The following is a 20,562-nucleotide window of genomic DNA, read 5'->3' on the forward strand; positions in this document are numbered from 1 at the left end:
ATGAGAGCTAAAGGCATAGCTGTTTTTAAGACTGGGATGTATAACTTATATTTATTAAGTGCTTACTATGTAGTATAACTTTTGTCATATTACGGATGAGGAAAACTGAAGTGCAAAGATATTGGGAAACATACCCGAGGTCAGTGATGGAGCCATAATTTGAATCTTTTGCTCCAAAGTCTTTGTTCTTTTCACTGAGTACTTTGATTAGCAGCTCTAAAGAATCCATTAATGATACTTTGAATCATGAGTAGTCTCCAAATATGAATGTATAACTGGAATTATAAAGTGATATTATATCTAGCTTACCTAGATATAAAATGAGTTCCCCAGAAATGGCTGGAATGAAAGCCTCGTAATTAAGACTTTGACAGTAAAGATACAGGTTGGCCAGTAGGTGGATCCTAGTAGAACTGAAAGTTGGTGATCAACGCAGAAAGCACTGATTTTCTGTTGAACATTCTAAAGTGTGGTAGAATCAGAATTATAGAAGCAATTCTGTAAAAGCAAAACTGAATCCTCCATGCCAGAGCTTAAGCCTGTCCCTTGAGCACTGAGAGGGTAAATACTAGGCCTTCCTTTCCTGCCCTTTTGGTATCAGAGGCAACACTGCATCTTAGTGGGAGTAAAACTCTATAAAGGATGGCTTTATTCTCTGTGTGGTGGCCTCTTCTAGAACTGCATTGATTCTTGGTTCTCTCTACACCTGTACAATATTATAAGTGCATTGCTAGTAACTGTAGTATCTTAGAAATCTGTGCCTCTTGCTCCAGCTAAGAAACACAGGCTTTTGAATAGAATAGATATTGCCATTTCACTTACTTGGTTTATACACCAACAAGGGCTTGTGGCATGTCTATGGTTTAGGGTTGTTATTCCATTTTCTAAGGTGTGTCAAATGCTTTAGTAGATTTAGTAGCCGTTTTTTCTTTTGTAGCTCACTTGGGAAAAAAGTTTATTCAAGTTGAATATGATAGTTTTCTCCATTTATTATTTTGCAAGAAAGAGATTATAGACAGTTTTCATTTAGCAGAAAGCAAATGAATCTGTTATCCACCTTATTAATTCAGAAGGGAGATTTAGTTCTGTTACTCTGTCACAAAATAGATCAGAATGAAGAATGCACTGAAAACCATAATTCCTTGAAATCAATTGAAAATGAAGAGAGCTCAGTTTTGATAGACTTTGTTACTACACTTGAGAAACCCAAGGAAAGTCAAGTGACTACTGATGACCTTGAAGAAGAAAAGGAGAAAGCCGAACTGATTATGAATGATAACTTAACAGTTGATGATCCACCACTGTTTCAACTTCAGAGTATCTTATGCACTGAGTCTGCAAAGGTATTTATATAAAATTGTACCTTCTATACTACAGCTTAAAATTCAAAATAGAGCTTTTAAATATTTTTATCTTCCATGTTAGGTACATCTGAATTATTTGTGGAAATAATGGTATTATACTGTCAAGTGATTCTTATTCAATAGAATTTTAACTTCAGGGAAGGTTTGCAGTGAAAATAATAAAACCCAACATTTCATTAAAAGTTAACAGAAGTATATGATCATAATATACTTTTAACATACCCCCAGAAGTGGGTATGTTTCTGTAGGTCTTCATGTTATAAAAATGCAGCTGTCTGGAATAATTTCTAAGGTTTTGAGTTAGTGAAGGATATTCCTTTGGATATCATTTTAAAATATTTTATAAATTTTAATGAAAATCTTTAAGAAAAGTTTATCAGCATCCATACTTATTTAAATGGATGGACAGGATCATTATCAGGAATATTATTATTATTACCTTGAGAACCAGATTTGTGATATGTAGGATTACTTGTCCCTACACTACGTTGCACCAGAGTACTATACTGTTAAAATTTATGGGGAGCATTTTTAGTCTTTATTTCTCCTAAATTTTCTTTTTTGTGTGTGTGGTATGCGGGTCTCTCACTGTTGTGGCCTCTCCCGTTGCAGAGCACAGGCTCCGGACGCGCCGGCTCAGTGGCCATGGCTCATGGGCCTAGCCGCTCCGTGGCATGTGGGATCTTCCCGGACCAGGACACGAACCCGTGTCCCCTGCATCGGCAGGTGGGCTCTCAACCACTGCGCCACCAGGGAAGCCCTATTTCTCCTAAATTTTCTTTATGCAGTTTCTCCTGCAGTTAATTGGTGGCTATGTATACTTATTACTAGGGAAGATAACAGTTAGCTGAAAACTTGTGATTGAACAGGACTTTTATAAACAGAGTATTAAGTTTTTATTAAATTTTATGGAGAAGGTTCATTAAGCCGCATTCCAGGTATATTGTCCTTAACCAGTTTCCTTAGGAAAAAGCTCTAATGCCAAGTTAGGGATGTGTTTACATCTGCTCTCACTTTAGTGTTAGCACCCATCTGTCCATGTAAAGTAGAAAAGTTATTCCTTAAAAGGAAGAAGGGTATTCTGGAATTTATAGACAGGCCTTAGAAATGTTTAACAGAGGTAATTCTAAATTAGAACAGGTGATTTATATATAACAAGATTATAGCATATTTCTTTTGAATGAATCCTTGGCTTTATTCTTACTCTCTACTGAGTGATCTGAAGTCTGATTAATCATTCCCCTCTAAGGTCTCTTTGTTGGATTCTCCCCATGGAATAAAAAGCAGACTCCTCACCACTGGAGATCTCATACGATTCTTCCCGGACCTTATACTCCTCAGCTTTCCCTGCCATTCACTGTGCCTCAGCATCTTTCACCTTTTTTGGTTTCTCAAAATTATCAAGCTGTCCATAGAACATCTTGTGGCCTTTGTTATTCATCATTTGTCTGAGCTCTGATGTCGAGCCTTCAGGGAGGCCTTCCCTGACCAAATTCATTATTGTGGCTCGTCAACTCCACTCTGTCACTGTCACTGGACCCTAGTTTATCTCCTTCATGAGTGACATTAGTTTACGTGTTTATTGCCAGTCAACCTCCCTAAAATGTAATATCCTTATTTGTTCCTGGTGCCAGCTATACTTGACACATAGTAGATGCTTAAAAAACATCGATTTACTTGAAGATTGGCCTCTAAGTCTAACTGTGATCGATACAGTGAGTAATCCGTCTTTGGCTTTTTCTATTTAATAGAAAATAATTCAAGATAGAAATATGAAGAATAAAAAGTCAACAAATAATAGAGCATCCAATGCATCTGGCAGGTAATAAAGTTATCATTTTTCCTCAGTTATGGGTTTACATTCCAAGAAAACTAGTTTTAGTTTAACTTCTGTACAGTAAATTTCATTTGGTGTTACTTAATTTTCTTCATATGAGAAGAATGAAGTAGTTACTTCATGGTAAATCCCCCTAGTTGAATATATTCATTTATAAAAAGGAATTGATGGGCTTCCCTGGTGGCACAGCGGTTGAGAGTCTGCCTGCCGATGCAGGGGACGCGGGTTCGTGCCCCGGTCCGGGAAGATCCCACATGCCGCGGAGCGGCTGGGCCCATGAGCCATGGCCGCAGAGCCTGTGCTCCGCAACGGGAGAGGCCACAACAGTGAGAGGCCCACGTACCGCAAAAAAAAAAAAAAAAAAGGAATTGATTAAGGATCCTCTATGTTCTACATTGCTCCTGGGATATAGTTTCTTTCTCCTATTTTTCCTGAGACAGTAGATATACAGTGGTAATAAAGCTGAAGTCCAGCATTCACCTTCTCTATTAAATGTCTTTGTCCAACACATGAAAAGTTGTACTTTAAACTTAGAGGTTCTATGGACTAAGTTGGTTTATTAAAATGATAAGAATTCATAAATGCTATTCAAAACCTTGTGAATTTTTTAAATTATCATTAGTCAAATATAACAGGGGTCAGCAAACATTTTCTGTAAATTCGTGAGTTAGTACATATGTCAGGTCTTGTAGGCCATATGGTCTCTGTTGTAACTACCCAGTTCTGCTATTGTAGCAGGGAAGACACTGTTGGCATTATGCAAATAAATGAAAAAGCCAGGGTGCAATAAACTTTATATACTAGAATAGATGGGGGGCCAGATTTTCCCACCAACCCTGAAATAGAGGTTACTAGTCTAACTTTATATTTAAGATGGTTTATGTAGCAAAATAACATAAGGAACTATTAAAACCTACTTATTAATACTGTCTTTTCCCATGTAACTTGAGTCCATGTTTGTTAAAAATGTTTTAATTACAAAACCTTAAAAGAAAAATTGCATTGAAGCTATATAACTTAAAGTAATAAAATTTAAATTAGGTTGAATAGGGGTCTTTGTATACTAAGAACACATCACTTTATTAAATTATTAAATTATAATGTATAATTATAATTTATTAAATTATAATGTAGTTTTCAAATATAGTATTTGCAAAATCTAATGAATCTGTCTTCTACCAAGTGCAGTTGTAATAGTTTATCTTGATTCATTTGGATCTTTTCAGATTAGTGACCTCTGAGTTCTTAAGGAAACCTGGTTCTCTAAGGAGAACTCCGTTGACAGTTCCCACTTCTCACTATTTAGGGACTTTGAGAGTCTTGGACCAAAAGCCCTCACAGAAACAGAGCACAGAACCTGACAGAGCAGATAACATAAGGGCAGCTGTTTATCAGGTAAAAAGGAAAATATTTTTTTAAAAAATTAGAAGAATTAATCACTTACATAAGGTTTGTTTATCAGGAAGTAAAATGACCCTGTCAGAGATGATGATTTAATGTTTAATTTATTTCCTTTATAATACCTGAGCAATCCAAAGCTTTTTTTTTTATATATATATACTAAATTATCTCCTTTTAGGCTTTGTTTAACTGATCATAGTTGTTTTTAAAGAAAGAGAATATGCCATGGCAATTGATAAAAATACAGCAAAAGCAAAATGTAGTTGAGGTACACCTATGTTCTATACTTTTTCTCCTTTAAGTTTATATAGTTATGAACAAAAAGGTTTTAATTTTTTTTTCTTTCCTGAGACTTTCTGTATTTGAGTTAAACTTACATAGAAGAAAGCTGTCCTAATTTTTTCACAATTCCAATAAAGAAGTCTTTTTTTTTTTGTCTTATTTGTTGTACAGAATATAGTACACTTTGGAAAATTGTCCATGTGAATTTCTGAGAAAAATGTTAGTATATATAGTTGTACAGAATATAGTACACTTTGGAAAATTGTACAGAATATCGTACACTTTGGAAAATTGTTCATGTGAATTTCAGAGAAAAATGTTAATATATGTAGTCATTACATTACACATTATATTACACATATATAAATCATATACACATGATTTTCTTAATTCTTGCTCATCTTTACATGTTAGAATATTATCAGAAAAAGAATGATACTAGTACATATAAAATCTATAAGTTTTATGTTTTGCTTTTTTAAAGTTTTAATCATATATTCAGAAATAAGAATTCTAATTCATTTGCAAAACTTTGAATATCATATAGCCTTTTTCTTGTTCCCACAGGAGTGGTTAGAAAAGAAAAATGTTTATTTACATGAAATGCACAGAATTAAAAGAATCGAAAGTGAAAACTTAAGGATTCAAAATGAACAGGTATTCTGAATATAGAAGTAAAAAATATTCTGGATTTTTAAGTCAGTAAAATAGTCTGAATGTTTAATACTTTTAAATCAACTGTTTTTTAAATGGTGAAATAAATTGTATATAAAAGAATTGATTTCTGATTTTATTTCTCTGGTATTTTATACATTTTTAGTTTGATATAACTGTTTTACATGAAAACATGGATACACAGAGATTTTTATTATTTATATGTGAGCAATAGCTTTGGCACTACTGATTATGAACTTATTTTTTCTTGTGACCACGTACCTATTTCATTATTAAAAATTGACTTTGATATTACAACTTAGCCAGGAATATAAAGGGTCATCAGACATTAACCTTCAGTTTTCCCCTTTTCTATCTTGAGTTTTGTATGTATCTTCAAGACCAGCCTCTACCTGAGTATTTGCCCCTATCCTTCCCACTGACTGGAGCTGGACTCTCATTTCAGTCTCTCCTGTACTTCACCTTCTGCCTCTAACTCCTTCCTACAACATGCTCCAGTTCTTTCCCATCTTCTAAAGTAAAATCCCTGAAAAAAACAAAAGAAAAAAAAACAACCCTTCATTGTGCTTTTCTTTTTTTTGCGGTATGCGGGCCTCTCACTGTTGTGGCCTCTCCCGTTGCGGAGCACAGGCTCCGGACGCGCAGGCTCAGCAGCCATGGCTCACGGGCCCAGCCGCTCCGCGGCATGTGGGATCTTCCCGGACCGGGGCACGAACCCGTGTCCCCTGCATCGGCAGGCGGACTCTCAAACACTGCACCACCAGGGAAGCCCCCATTGTGCTTTTAATACTACCATGGATAGAAACATATTTCCCCAGCGCACAGCACTGTGTGGAGCAGCCCTGCAGGGGACGTGCCTGGACACTGGCACTGCCTTTGCAGCATTATCTGCCACAGTCAGCGCCAGACACCTCATTTGCTCTTCACAACTCAGTGAGGGAAATCATACTTTTACTTCTAAATTATGTTATCTCTATAATAAAGCTTTATATCATTTAATGCTAAGCAATATTATAAGGCAAACATAGAATATATTATGGGATTAGATTGAAGTAAGTAAAGTAATAACATACTTGCTATATGTTCACCTACATATTTTCTAATCTGGCACATGTTTTCAACACTTGGGATATGTTTATGCAGTAAGAATTTTATGCTCTGATGTCAGTCAAAACTCAGGGTTAAAGCACAGATCTGTAGTTTACTGTGTGACTTGACCAATTTACCTTACTCTGACAGGCCAGAAAGGTAAAGTTAAAGTTAAAATATCAGGAAAGTTACAGGCCAGACAGGTAAAGTATATAACTTTATCTGTCTGGCCTGTAACTTTCCTGATATTTTTCTTTTAGTGCAATATTGCATTATGAGCACTTTGCAGTACCAGTTAGCCTTTTACAGTTTATTTTCATAGCATTTGTTCAGTATACTCAAAAAAAATTCCTTCCCATACATGGTAGTAGATCAATATCTGATAAATGTTTAAGAAAGGACATTTTAAAATGCAGTGAATAATTCAGATAACATTCTTTATCAATTAGCTTCTCTAAATCTATTTTAAATAGATTGCTTTGAAACCTAATTTGATGAATATGAAGGGAATTAAAAAAAATGAATGTATGTATATCTATATCTATCTATATTTGTCTATTTATACATATACATATTACTGTCTATTATTTTTCCAAAATAGAAAAGAGCTGCTAAGAGAGAAGAAGCCTTAGCATCATTTGAGGCCTGGAAAGCCATGAAAGAAAAGGAAGCAAAGAAGGTAGCTGCAAAAAAAAGGCTTGAGGAAAGAACCAAGAAGAAAACTGAAGAAGAAAATGCTGTGAGAAAAAGAGAAGCACTGCAAGTATGCAATGGTTTTGAATATCTTAATTATCTTTAAAATATTTGAAAATTAATGATTAACTGTGGTTTTACTATTTTATTATATTCACATTAAATAAGAAAGTAACTCTGAACTTTTTCAGTCTTTTGAAAAATGGAAAGAGAAAAAGATGGAATATCTTAAAGAGAAAAATAAAAAAGAGAAAGAATATGAAAGAGCAAAGAAACAGAAAGAGGAGGAAACTGTTGCTGAGAAAAGGAAAGATAACGTAACTGCTATTGAAAAATGGTAATCCAAAATATAAATGTTTTGATAGATCTTAAATTAGTAACACTTTAGGCTTTTCTAAAATTCATTTACTTGAATGTTACTAATGCTCTTAGTCTCATTATTGCAAAGACACATTAGGGAATCTTTATTATATATTCTCCTTTAACTTGCCAGTGTTTTGACTATCCTACATAGGAATGAAAAAAAGGAAGCTGTTTTCAAGGAAAAGGAAAAAAAGAAAATAAATGAGAAAAGAAAAGAAGAACTGAAAAGAGCTGAGAAAAAAGATAAAGATAAACAAGCTCTTGATGAATATGAAAAATGGCTGGTAGGTGTTATTTGTTAATGCACTGTGTCTTTTAAATGTACTTGTTCTGACTTTTCTGTCCCTAATTCCAGTTCTATTTGTCCCATGCCTACTGACCATTTCTACCTGGAAGCTACCTTGTTGAATTCATTCTCTCCTACATATATCATAATTTATTTGATCTACTCATTTCTATTAATGATTCTACTATTCCTTAAAACACTCAGGCTTAAAACTTTAGTCATAATAATGTTCCTTACCTACATCCCCACATTTAGTCACTTACCAGTCATGCCCATTCGTCCTTTGCAATGATTCTCCTACCTAAAATTATAAAAAAGTGTACTGACAAGTGTATTACTGAAGGTATACCAGGTTAATTTAGGTGGAACTTGGTCCTGACACACAGTAAAATTGTATTTAATGAGAAAGTTATTCCATTTTTTATTTTCTTTTGATCTTTCTGATGACCTCGAGGAGACGGTCTTATTTAAGTGGTTTTTTAATGAAAGCAACCAAGTATGAACGTTGGGAGAAATGATATCTAGCAGGACTTTATATTCTTTGTTTCAATGTACTTATGTTTATAGTTACTTTTCAGTGATGGCAAGCAAAATACTGTTTTCTGTTTTAAAATATCAATATAAATATATATTTTATTCATTTATTTTTGAATAAGTAAATAAGTAATACATTTCAGATGCATAAGTACTTTATGTGAATAGTTAACACATTCACATGTTCAGCAATCAAAAAGTGCAAAATTTCTCCACAGGGCTTAGGGTCCAGTAGGGTTTCTTATCAAACTTTTTTGAATTCATGTCTATCAGCAAGTTAAAAAAATGTCATCCAGAGTATTTTTTTATTTGCATTTCTCTGGTTAGGATTGAGCTTGAGTATCCTTTCATTTGTGTGAGGATAATTTATATTATTTTTCCTGTAAAGTGTCAATTCATAAACTGAACATTTTTTCGTTGGTCTTTTTCTTACTGATTTCTAGAAGCTTTTTTATGTACTAGGGAAATTAGCCTACCATTTCTGATATGAGTTACAAATTTTTTCCCATTGTATTGTTGGTCTCTCAACTTTGCTTATATCATTATTTTAGTAAATTTATTTATTATTTATTTTTGGCTGTATTGGGTCTTCGCCTGTGCACACAGGCTTTCTCTAGTTGCGGCAAGCAGGGGCTACTCTTCATTGTGATGTGTGGGCTTCTCATAGCAGTGGCTTCTCTTGTGAAGCATGGGCTCTAGGGTGCATGGGCTTTTTAGTAGTTGTGGCACGCGGGCTCAGTAGTTCTTGCTCACGGGTTCTAGAGAACAGGCTCAGTAGTTGTGGCACATGGGCTTAGTTGCTCTGCAGCATGTGGGATCTTCCTGGACCAGGGCTCAAACTCGTGTCCTCTGCATTGGCAGGTGGATTCTTAACCACTGTGCCACCAGGGAAGTCTTATATCATTTTATTCCATGAAGAATTTTATTTTATTTTCAGGTGTCAAATCTATCAGTCTTTTTTTTATGGCTTCTGATTTTCAGGTGTAGTTGAAAGGACTTTCTCCAAAACTTAGGGTCAAAGCTCCCATTTTTCTTCGAATAACTTTATGATTTTATATTTAACATTTTAACATTTGCTCCACTTAGAATTTATCCTAGTGTATGATGGGAAATATGATTCCATCTTTATTTTTTCCAAATGCATCTTTCATAAAACAGCACATCTTTTACCCACTGATTTGAGGTACTGCCTTTATTATATGATACATTAGATCATTCCCATATCTTCAGGTCTGTTTATTTCTTAACTTTCTGTTCCATTGGTCAATCTCACTGTACATACTCCAGTACAGCACTGTTTCATCATCAGGACTTTATATATTTTCATATATGTTTGGGTTAATCTCCCTTCATAACTCTTCATTCAATGTATTTCTGAATATTCTTGGGAGTTTTTTTTCCACATAAATTTTAGGATCAGTAGTAGCTAGAGACACACACAGGACCCAAAGCAGGCTATTTAAAGATAGGATAAAAAGATGCAACACTTAGGAATAAACTTAGGAAATGTGCAATACCAATATAGAGAAAACTTCTGAAGGACACAAATGAATACCTGAGAAATTAGAACAAAACTGTCCTTGTATAGAAACAATCTTATAATGATGCTATAAAGATGTCAGTTTTCCCCGAAGTAATTTACAAATTTAATGCAATCCTAATAAAAATACCAACAGAATTTATTGTTGTTTATGTGTTGACTTTAGTACTGCTGTAATGCTAAATACATGCAGATAAACAGTAATAAGGCGATCAAAATTGGTTCAGTCGTTTGAATGAGGATAGTAGTGTTCTATGATGATTTCCTTAGATTAAACTCTTAAATAATGCTTTGTTCTAAGAAAAATTAAACATCTTCTTATATTAAGGAGACGTATGCTAATTCTGCTAGTATCTTTTAGAGTAGTAACTGAATGTAAATGTTTCAGTTTTCAGTTTTATTTTCACATTGTCTCGAAAATGAGATAGAATTTCCTTAGTGACTAAGTCATAGTTAGGTACACAATGTTTTATTACAGTGGTTCGTCACTTTCTCATTCTAATCAATCCTCTGGAAAATAAAAACTCATCAAAGACCTAAGACAAAATAACTTGTTTTGGTATACAATATATCCCTACAATAGAGCTCTACCTAAAAAAAAAAATCCATGTACAACATGTTACAGCTCTGTTCCCCATCTTACCCATTTCTTATTGAAATTTGTTTGCAGAGAGAATGGAAAAATACCCCTATACAGAAGAGCTAATTACTTCAATTTTCATGTAAAGTAACATCTCAAAATTTTGATGTACAACCTAGTTTGGGGAGTGAGCAATTGATGGGTCACTGTTTTAAGTGAAAATTGTAGCCAAAGATCAGGTAAGATGCTTCTTCAAGCTGGTTCCCAGATTAATTCATAGTTACCTTTAATAAGAAAATAAGCAAAAGATTCAGACCCCAACAAACAACAGACAGGAGGACTTTTTAAGAAACCTCTTTTAATTATTACTCAAGATAATATTGATTCATGTAAATTGATATTAAGGTTGATAATTAATTGCCTATTTTCTGCCCTAACTTTTTAGCACCTGCCAGCAAACTCAAGGTTGCTTCCAGTTCCTCTCTCTCCCTATGTTAAATGGAATGGACAGTGAGGTTTTTTCAGTCAGTTTCTGAGGACACAGCATGGTCAATGCTTTTCTCTCACCTAGCTAGAGGGCCTGCCTCTCTCTAAAGTAATAAGATGATTGACCGTGGTCCAATTACAGCTTTTATTTTCTCAGGATTCTGAAAGGAGGTTCTCTGTTTATTAGAAATAACAAAGATGAAAACATTCTCATGACGAAGAGCAAAATGTTAAGACAAAAAGAAAATTTCACACCTCTCTTCAATCCTTCTGTTGTATGTGAATAATTGCATGTTAATGGAACCTTACCATATTCTTCTTGTGATATTATCAATTCCATTTATGTACTGATGAAAGAAGCATAGACACCTAATAATTTACCAAAATACCACTCTTCCCAAGCCATTCAGCCTGCAGAGGCAGGGTTGTCCAAGTGTTCCGTGACACCACTGCTCTTTGGAATACAAGGAAACCACTAAACTTTATAGTTTTAGCAGAAACTTGAAGAAATGGAGAGACAGTCCAAGCTGCAGGATGAAAGGCCAAATGCTATTAACATTTCAAGTATTCCTAGATCATTGTTTAGATTTCATATTAATCCTCAGATACTCAGTCATTTCTTGGAAGGGAGTATAGCAGGGAAACGAAATGGTTCTAAAATTCACCTGGTATAATAAAAATGTGAGACGATGGAAGATAATATTTTCAAAATAATATGAAGCAGGACTGTACCAATCAAGCAATGAAATATGAATTTACCATTTCACTCTCCTGTGAATCTGCATTCTTCTACCCTCCTGGATTATTCCCATCAAGTCTCAGGATAAGTAATCTTAATAAAAATAAACTCTTAATTCTTCATTTCCCTCCAGCTAGGATCCTCATCTTTTTTAATAGCTAAACTTCTGGAAAGTTTGTTTACACTTCCTTAGTTCTTCATATCCTTTTCATCCTCAGTAAACCCCCATCTTATCCCTTTTCTGAAACTAAACTAAACTTTGAGAGCTACGATTTTGCCAGAGCATCTAGACTATGGTATGTATTCTTTTCTGCCCTGTTTCCTAGACCTCTGGGCATTCTGCACAGTCGATTTCCCCTTCCACTTGAGCTGTCTCCTCCTCTGCTGCCATGTTCCCCGGTTTACCTCTCAGCATTCTGCCTTTCTTCTCCAAATCACCTGTTGACAGCTCTTTTTTTTTTTTTTTTTTTCAAACCTGTGTTCTAAATGTTACCATGGCCTGCCAGACCCCGCCTGATCTTACACATATACCTTGTCATTCTCATCTGGACCCCGCTCCCATCTCCCGCCAGGCTTTATTCACACTGGCTCTCTGGCTTCCTCTCCCATCCCAAGTTTTCCCCACTTGTCAGAGTCCTCACACACACTCTTCTGTCTGCGTGGGGTGCCCTCCCCTCAGTGCACATCACCAGTGGCTCCTCTTACCCATCACGTCTCAAAGTGACTTTCCCTGAATCCACTTTTCTTTGAAAGTAAGTACTTGCTTTCATTTTTTATCAATCACAACAGCTTATTTATATGTTTCATAGAATTTCACACAATTTGGAATTATCTGTTGTTTATGTACTTGTTTATTAACCATCTATTTTGAAAGTTCCCTAAGGGACAGGAACAGTAAACTGTGTGTTTGTATTTTATAATCACTTCATGCATGGCTCCCTGTATACTGCTTGACCCAGAGTAAGAGCTCAGTGCTTAACATTGAATGAATGAGCACAAATTATAGTATAGTACAAGTAGAATAATAGCTTCAGAACCTGTTACCTGTAAGGATGTACTATATAATAAAGGAACACAAATTAATGTATGTGAGGCAATAACACTTGGGATTATTTGTGACATTTGGACATAAAATCACTTCAAACAATTACTTTACTACAATACAAACTTCAGAAAATTTAAACATTAAATATAAAATGCCAAACAATAGAGTACAGCATATTAATAATAAAAAATCAGTATATTTGCTGGCTGGAGGGTAATTTCCTACAACTTTGGAGAATAAATCATTATTGTCCAGCAAAGTCGAACATATTCATACCCTACAAACTGGCAATTTCACTCCTAGGCATATACTTGGAGAGAAAATCTTGGCTTATAAGCACAAGGAATCAAACAGGGATATATTTACAGCAGCATTGTTTTTGTGTGGAAAAAACATTAGAACATCATGTCTTCAACACCAAAATTGATTAGTAAACTGTGATATGTTGATATACTGGAATTCTGTGCATCAGTGAACTAGAGCTACAGTTCCATATAGATGGATCTTAGAAATATGGTCATAAATAAAAGACAGATGCAAAAGAATATATAGCATGGTACCTTTTAGCATAAACTCAAAAAACCTGTAAAACTCAAAAAACCTGCAAAACAAAATTATTTGTTGTTTGGGGATGACTACGTGTGTGTGATAAAGGTATTAAGGGATGCACTGCAACTATAAGCACTAAATTCAGTAATGGTTATCTCTGGATGGTGGAGAGAAAGCAGGTGTGGTGAGGGAGTGGGTACAAGGGCTGCACAAGTATTGGTCATGTTTTATTTCAAAAGGCAGGTAGTAGGTACACAAATTTTGACTATATTACTCTTTAAACAGTTTAGTTGTCTATGGTTGAACTATTAATTTTTTGGTAAAAAATTATGACTAAAAATAACGTAGATAAAATGCTGCAAGGATATTTATTATATGAAAATGTAAATTGCTAAAAATTACAAGCACCAATAACCATACAGTTAGAAGAGCCAAATAACAGAGCAAAAACTTCACAAAAGCACTGAAGAAATGAAAACGTACTCAAGCTCAATAACAAGCAAAGAAACATGAACCTCAATATTCAAATATTTTTAAACACTGTGAAGTATCCTCTGCTGCCATCACATATTCAACCTTTGCACCCAGTAAATTTATTTCTGAGACTCTGTTCTCAGAAAGTCATCACTAACTTCTAATAATTATTCTCTTTGAATTATGGGATTACAGGTCTTTTTTTCCTATTTTACATAATTCTTTTTAAATATTATCACTTTTAATATTTAAAAAATTAAGTGGTGCGTTAACGCCTATTGATAGTATGCTCATAAATTAGCAATATTCCCTAGCTGTTATTACTTTATAACCAATTAAGCTAGCAAATGACATTTAAATACCTTATAATGATGATTTTGTTCTTCAGCAAGAAACTTGATTTGAAAATAATGGTCATATTTGTATATAAATTTATATATAAATAGTTTTATATTTTCTCTTTAGGAAAAAAAAGAAAGGAAGGAAAGAATTGAACAGAAACAAAAGAAACATCATCCCTTTCTTGAAAATGAGGCACTTCCTCCATGGAGCCCTCCAAGCAGAACTGTGTTCTCAAAAGTGTTTTGATAATTCTTATTCTTGCATTATTTAGTTATTTATCAATTCACCAATTTTAGCCAAACTAAATTTAAAACTATTAATTCAATTTATAGTTAGAAGAGTCTATTTTAATTAAATGCCGTTCACTTCTGCTGACAATGAAAAAGATGCTTTACAGTTTAATCAGTGAAAGCATTGAAAGCATGTTTGAACTGTAGATAAAGTGCTTCAAATGAAGAGCTAATAATCATATTGCTTTTACCATTGAAATACATAACCCTTTATCATGTCCTGATCATTTGTATAGTCTGATGATCCATGATCACTTTCCCTAACCTGTGCATGTTATTAGTATGTTAATCCTCCAATATAAAAAGAAAACCATCTAGGTACCATAATCATAGAAATAATTGAGTTTGCGAATGATTGCACCTCTAGATTCGGGTTTTAAAATGAATGGTCACTGGGGAGTATGCAGATATTATTTCTTCTAAAACTAATCTTTAGCTCAAAGTAGTTGCATTTGCACTGTGCAAGTTAGACTTTTGGTCAACTGAGGCAGTAGTTCAGTAGAATCATGCAATCACTGAGGCATTTTATTTAAGAATGTTGCCATATGTTTTAATATGAGTATACTTTATCTGTTTTTGCTTAAGTGACAGTCATAGGCGCTTTACAATGAGCAGACCTCTGAAATGTGTCTTCCTAAATTCTATCTCACTTTACTATTTCATTGATATCAAAAGATGTCCATTTCATGGTAATTATATACATTACTTATGGAAATTCCACAAGAGTCCAAGGTCATTATCACTATTTTTATTTTCCAAACTAAAGCCATAAAGATGATAATGGCAATTTTTGTCCTCTTAGCTAATCCAGAGTCATCTACCTTATATTTAGAAGACAGCTGTATGGGAAGGTAATTTGTAGAAAATGTCCAAAGAATCTATTTATTTGATCTCTGCATATCCTCATTAATCGGACTCATACTTGAACTGGTCAACTAGTTTATCACAAACCAAATATATGCTCTCAGAGTTGAAATGCTGCTGCAGCCAATGATGCAATGCAATGGTAGATGAGAAAAAAGTTACTATATATGAAGTACCTGTTGTATCCTCTCTACTAGATCTTTACAGTATTATTTTTGATCTTTACAACAACTATTCAGAGTACGTGTTATTAGCTTCATTTTGCAGATAAAAATACTGAGACTCAGAGAAATCAAAGAACTTGCCACTCATTTAGCATGTGACTGAGCTGGGATTAGAGCTAATGAAGTCTCTCTACCTCTAGAATTCAGATGCTCATGTTCATGCTCTCATGTGACCTCAGAGAACTGTAAATTCTGTCAAGACCTCTGTATTATATCAACCTTAAAAACACATTTTACTTCTCAGATCCTAAAATCATGTATTGTTTCCCAGAGATTATCTTTCCTTTAAGAAATAGCTGTTTGTTATTAGAAACAGTTAACATCATTAGATCTTCAAAATGAAAAAAATAATTCATAGTATTTATGGAGTTAATCAAATGCCCGTGTCTAGTATTAGAATGTCAGAGCACCCAGCGGGTTATGGAACTTAGGCTTTCAGATAGTTACTCGGGAGGTTTCACACTCTGAGGATTAGCCTTCTTGCTGCAGTGGATGTGCAAGGTAAGAAAGGTGTCGTGGATCACTTTGTAAGATCACATCAGTGCTACAGATAAATTTAAAAATTTCATAAATAAAACTGGAAGCCTTTTTATACTACTGGAACTAGGAGAATCTGTCATGAAATTGAACTAATTACCAGCAGTATCAGTATGGGATTTAGGGCCTCCCTTAGTTCATTTGTGTGTCCCCCACAGTACCAAACAGAAAAGATTAAGTATTTATTGTATTGAATTCTATTCAGGGCTTAAAAGATATTTGCAAATTCCAGGGAAGTAAAAGGAAAAATAGAAAAATGTACAGCTACTTTTATGAATGTGAGATCTTAAGTGTGTGTGTCATAGATTTCACATTAAATATTGACTTAAGCATTCTGAACATTTTCTTCTAATTTATCATGCATAGTGGATTAACTGTTATCACCTCTGAGTTGTGAGAATTGAAGTTAATTAATATAAAGAATATGGCACATAAGAAAAGGCTTAATAAATGTTCATTGTTTTCACTTACTTCCTACCTTGAGCCGTTTGTTTCCCCACCTCATGTTTGTGAGGTTAACATGGGTGAGGCTGGTAATGATGAGTTAACATTTCACTTGGTTGGCATATAAGAAGAAATCTCTGCTTTCCTCACCTGTCTAGGTTGTAGCACTCAAAAGAGAATATAGAGGTGACCTGCGTTTGGGACCTTCTAAAAAGAAATCTAAATATTAATTCCTTAGCATTACTTGTGAGGTCAGTGAAAAGGGAAATTGAGGTGTTTGCAAAGACCCAACAAGTCATTTCCCTCAAATGGGATTTTCATCTTGCTACGCTAAATAATATATTATTTCCTGTTTACAGCAAGCTGTGCTGATTGAATTGTCTAGTTGAATGAAATCACCTCTTTGCCTATAGCAGAAATAAAGCTGAGTTCTCAGAGCTGGATGAAAATACAGTGCTATTTACTTTGAGATCCAAAGGGGAGAATCAAACCAGGTAATATTCTCCTGAATATATTTGTCTATTTAAAGTGTATGCTTTCCCCATATTTCTTTAGAAATTATCAGATATCAATATCATTAACTTTCATTAAGTTTTTATTATGAGGGAATGTTAATTCAAATGAAAGACACTAAAAGCCTATAGATTTTCAGATTAAACTTCTAGTTGTGTAAACTGTATTGAGTACTTAAAGAATGCTGACATTTAAAGTAAAAGGAATTTAATGAATATTTTAAAACGTTACTGAGAATAATTTCCCTAGAAACTTAATAATACTAAAAAATATTTATTCAGAAATGAACTTTCATAATAACCAAGAAAATTAGTGACATAAATAAAAAGAAACAATATGGCATTTTAGATCAGTAGGAGGTTAAAATTTTCTTAATGTAGGAAAATAAGAACTGTTCAGGGATAACAATATTCCAGTGGTTTGTATTGTACCACATTTTGAAAATGTTAGTAGTTCATTTATTGTTTTATATAGTATTGAAACTGATATTTTTCATGTTGCCAAAGCAGTACCTGATAGTAGTTAGGTGTCCAAAGGTATATGTACCTTAGAGTGATATAACTGTGAATCTGAAAGGAATTTTAATAAGCCTGGCCCAGACTTATTTCTAAATTGAAGAAACTGATTTCCAAAGCCTCTGACTTGCTCAGGCTCACACAAATGACTATAAGAAATCTAGAGTGACAACTCAGGTATCAGGTTTCCCAGCTGTAGACTGTCCACCATTCCACAATTTTGATAATCTGATAAAAGTTTTGCACTAACTCTTGTAACTGTGGTTATTATTAATGTCATTGATTTTTATCCTCTCAGATGTGCCCTTGCTCTTTCACGGCCTTCTCCATAACTGTCCACCAGATCAGAGCTGTTTGTGCACCTACACTGTCACTGAAAATGTGGGGAAATACTGACATTTTTAAAATCCTGAGTCATGGGCTAAGATACAGTAGAGAAAAAGAATTTTACAAAATAGGAGAAATTGATGTTTGTCAAAATAGCTCCCAAGAATAAACTAATACAGAAAACACATTTTCCTGATTTAATTTTGACTCTGCTTTCAATAGTGCTCTATTAAAAAGTATTTAAAGCCATATGCCTCCATTCTACACAAAGCAAAGGTACTATCAATTATCCTGCTTCCTAGGTACATTGGCTGACAGAAATAATGAATACTATGTAACATTTAACTGAAGACTTCTCTGAATTCTTTTTACTTTAAAATTTCCTGTGATTTGGTTATTTTGAAACATGTGTTACATATAGTTGTATAATGTTAACTTGGGTCAACTAAATCCTTGGTATTGGATTTAGGATGTTTTAAGAATTATTTTAGGAGATGTGTTTAATGTCTGCTTTTTAGTAGCATATTTTTATGTAATGTTTAATTAAAGTGAACCATACAAGATTTATTTTATTGGGTGATATTATTTATTGACTGTGCCCAAATGTATTTCATAATGATAGAAAATATGGCATGAGTTATATTTGTGGGCTAAAGGTGAAATAATCATATTTTGTTGATATATCTTATTAAAAATCACTGAAAATTTGGATATAAAACTTTTTTACTTAAAACACTACACAAATTACAAAGGTAATGTAAGTATATAATTATTAATAACTAGAAAATGCAAATAGCAAAAATTACCCACATTGTCTTTTCCCAAAGACAATCATAATTATTTTGTTTTCTTCCAGTTTTTATTTTCTAGTTCATTTTCCTCCATACATGAAATTAAGCTGAGAGTCAATAATGTAGAGGTACACTCACTTCTCTTTTCTCCTCTAATTTTCTCTGTGTCTCTATTGCTCTACCATGCTGCTATATGTCTGTATACATATGTGTGTAAAGGTATGTGTGTGTATTATATAAAATACAACACATGCACATACATGCCTATATTCAAACATACATATTTTTATTCTTTAAAAATGAGATCAAACTACATATTTGGTAACCAGATTTTTTCCACTCAACAGTATATAATGAACATATTTCCATGTTATACACCTTTCAAATAATCTTTGATACAACTACAATTTATTTAACCTATTTTTGAGCAATTTGTTTCCTTAAGAATGTTGACTATAATAAGTAATAATACAGTCAACATTCTTGTAGTCAATAGCCTTGTTATTAGTGATGGTAGACCTCATTAAATTTGTGAAATGAAAAAATAATTCAGAATATTTAAGGAGTTAGTCAAACGCCTGTATCTAGTATTAAAATGTCAAAACAGGGCTTCCCTGGTGGCGCAGTGGTTGAGAGTCCGCCTGTCGATGCAGGGGACACGGGTTCATGCCCCGGTCTGGGAAGATCCCACATGCCGCGGAGCGACTGGGCCCGTGAGCTGTGGCCGCTGAGCCTGCGCGTCCTGAGCCTGTGCTCCGCAACGGGAGAGGCCACAGCAGTGAGAAGCCCGCGTACCGCAAAAAAAAAAAAAAAAAAAGTCAAAACATCCAGTGGGTTATGGAACTTAGGCTTTGAGACAGTCACTCAGGAGGTTTCACACTCTGAGGATTAGCCTTCTTGCTGCAGTGCATGTACAAGTTAAGAAAAGTGTCATGGATTGCTTTGTAAGATCACATCAGTGCTACAGATAAATAAATTTCATAAGTAAAGCTAGGAACAGATTCATACTGCCAGGACTATAAGACATGGATGGGAGTTTAATGGGTACAGAATTTCAGTTTTGCAAGATACAAAGAGTTCTGGAGATTGTTTGCACAACCAGGTGAATATCCTCAAAATTATGTAACTGTACACTTAAAAAGTGATTGCATTATGTTGGGAAAGCTTATGTATATTCTAATATTTACAGTTAAATAGATTGAGCCCTATCAAGAAAACTCTTCTTTTTTCTTGGTGTACTTCTTATTTTTTTACTTTTTTTTTTTTTTTCGTTACGTGGGCCGCTCACCGCTGCGGCCCCTCCCGCTGCGGAGCACAGGCTCCGGGCACGCAGGCTCAGCGGCCATGGCCCACGGGCCCAGCTGCTCCGCGGCACGTGGGATCCTCCCGGAACGGGGCACAAACCCGCGTACCCTGGATCAGCAGGCGGACTCTCAACCACTGCGCCACAGGGAAGCCCTTGGTGTTTTTAGGCAACAACAATGAAAAAGAAAAAAAGAAAGAAAGAGAGGAAGGAAGGGGAAGAAAGGAAAGAAAAAGAAAGGAAAGAGAGAGAGAGAGGAAGAAAGAAAAGGAAAGAGGGGAGCCAGACTAGGGCTCACTGGCTCATTCAGTCTAAAGCAGTGGTCCCCAACCTTTTTGGCACCAGGGACTGGTTTTGGGGAAGACAATTTTTCCACGGACTGGGGGCGGAGATGGGGATGGTTCAGGTGGTAATGCGAGCGATGGGGAGCAGCAGATGAAGCTTTGCTCGCTCACTGGTCACCTCCTGCTGTACG

The 20,562-nt window shown here is 34.7% G+C and overlaps 1 protein-coding gene across 1 annotated transcript in view; it reads left to right on the top strand.

The window, feature by feature from the left end:
* Positions 1–20,122, top strand: part of MAP9 (microtubule associated protein 9) — a 36,976-nt gene extending 16,854 nt beyond the window's left edge. The window contains 8 exon segments of the mRNA XM_089912295.1: positions 1,108–1,343; positions 3,116–3,186; positions 4,428–4,596; positions 5,452–5,541; positions 7,250–7,411; positions 7,533–7,678; positions 7,856–7,988; positions 14,403–20,122. Coding sequence (XP_089768421.1) covers positions 1,108–1,343; positions 3,116–3,186; positions 4,428–4,596; positions 5,452–5,541; positions 7,250–7,411; positions 7,533–7,678; positions 7,856–7,988; positions 14,403–14,525 — 1,130 coding nt within the window. The 3' untranslated portion in view covers positions 14,526–20,122.
* Positions 20,123–20,562: the final 440 nt, after the last annotated feature.

This window comes from Delphinapterus leucas, chromosome 5 (assembly GCF_059928025.1).
Source record: "Delphinapterus leucas isolate spDelLeu-1000000601 "Yukka" chromosome 5, BTC_Dleu_Yukka2, whole genome shotgun sequence".
Taxonomy (NCBI): Eukaryota; Metazoa; Chordata; class Mammalia; order Artiodactyla; family Monodontidae; genus Delphinapterus; species Delphinapterus leucas.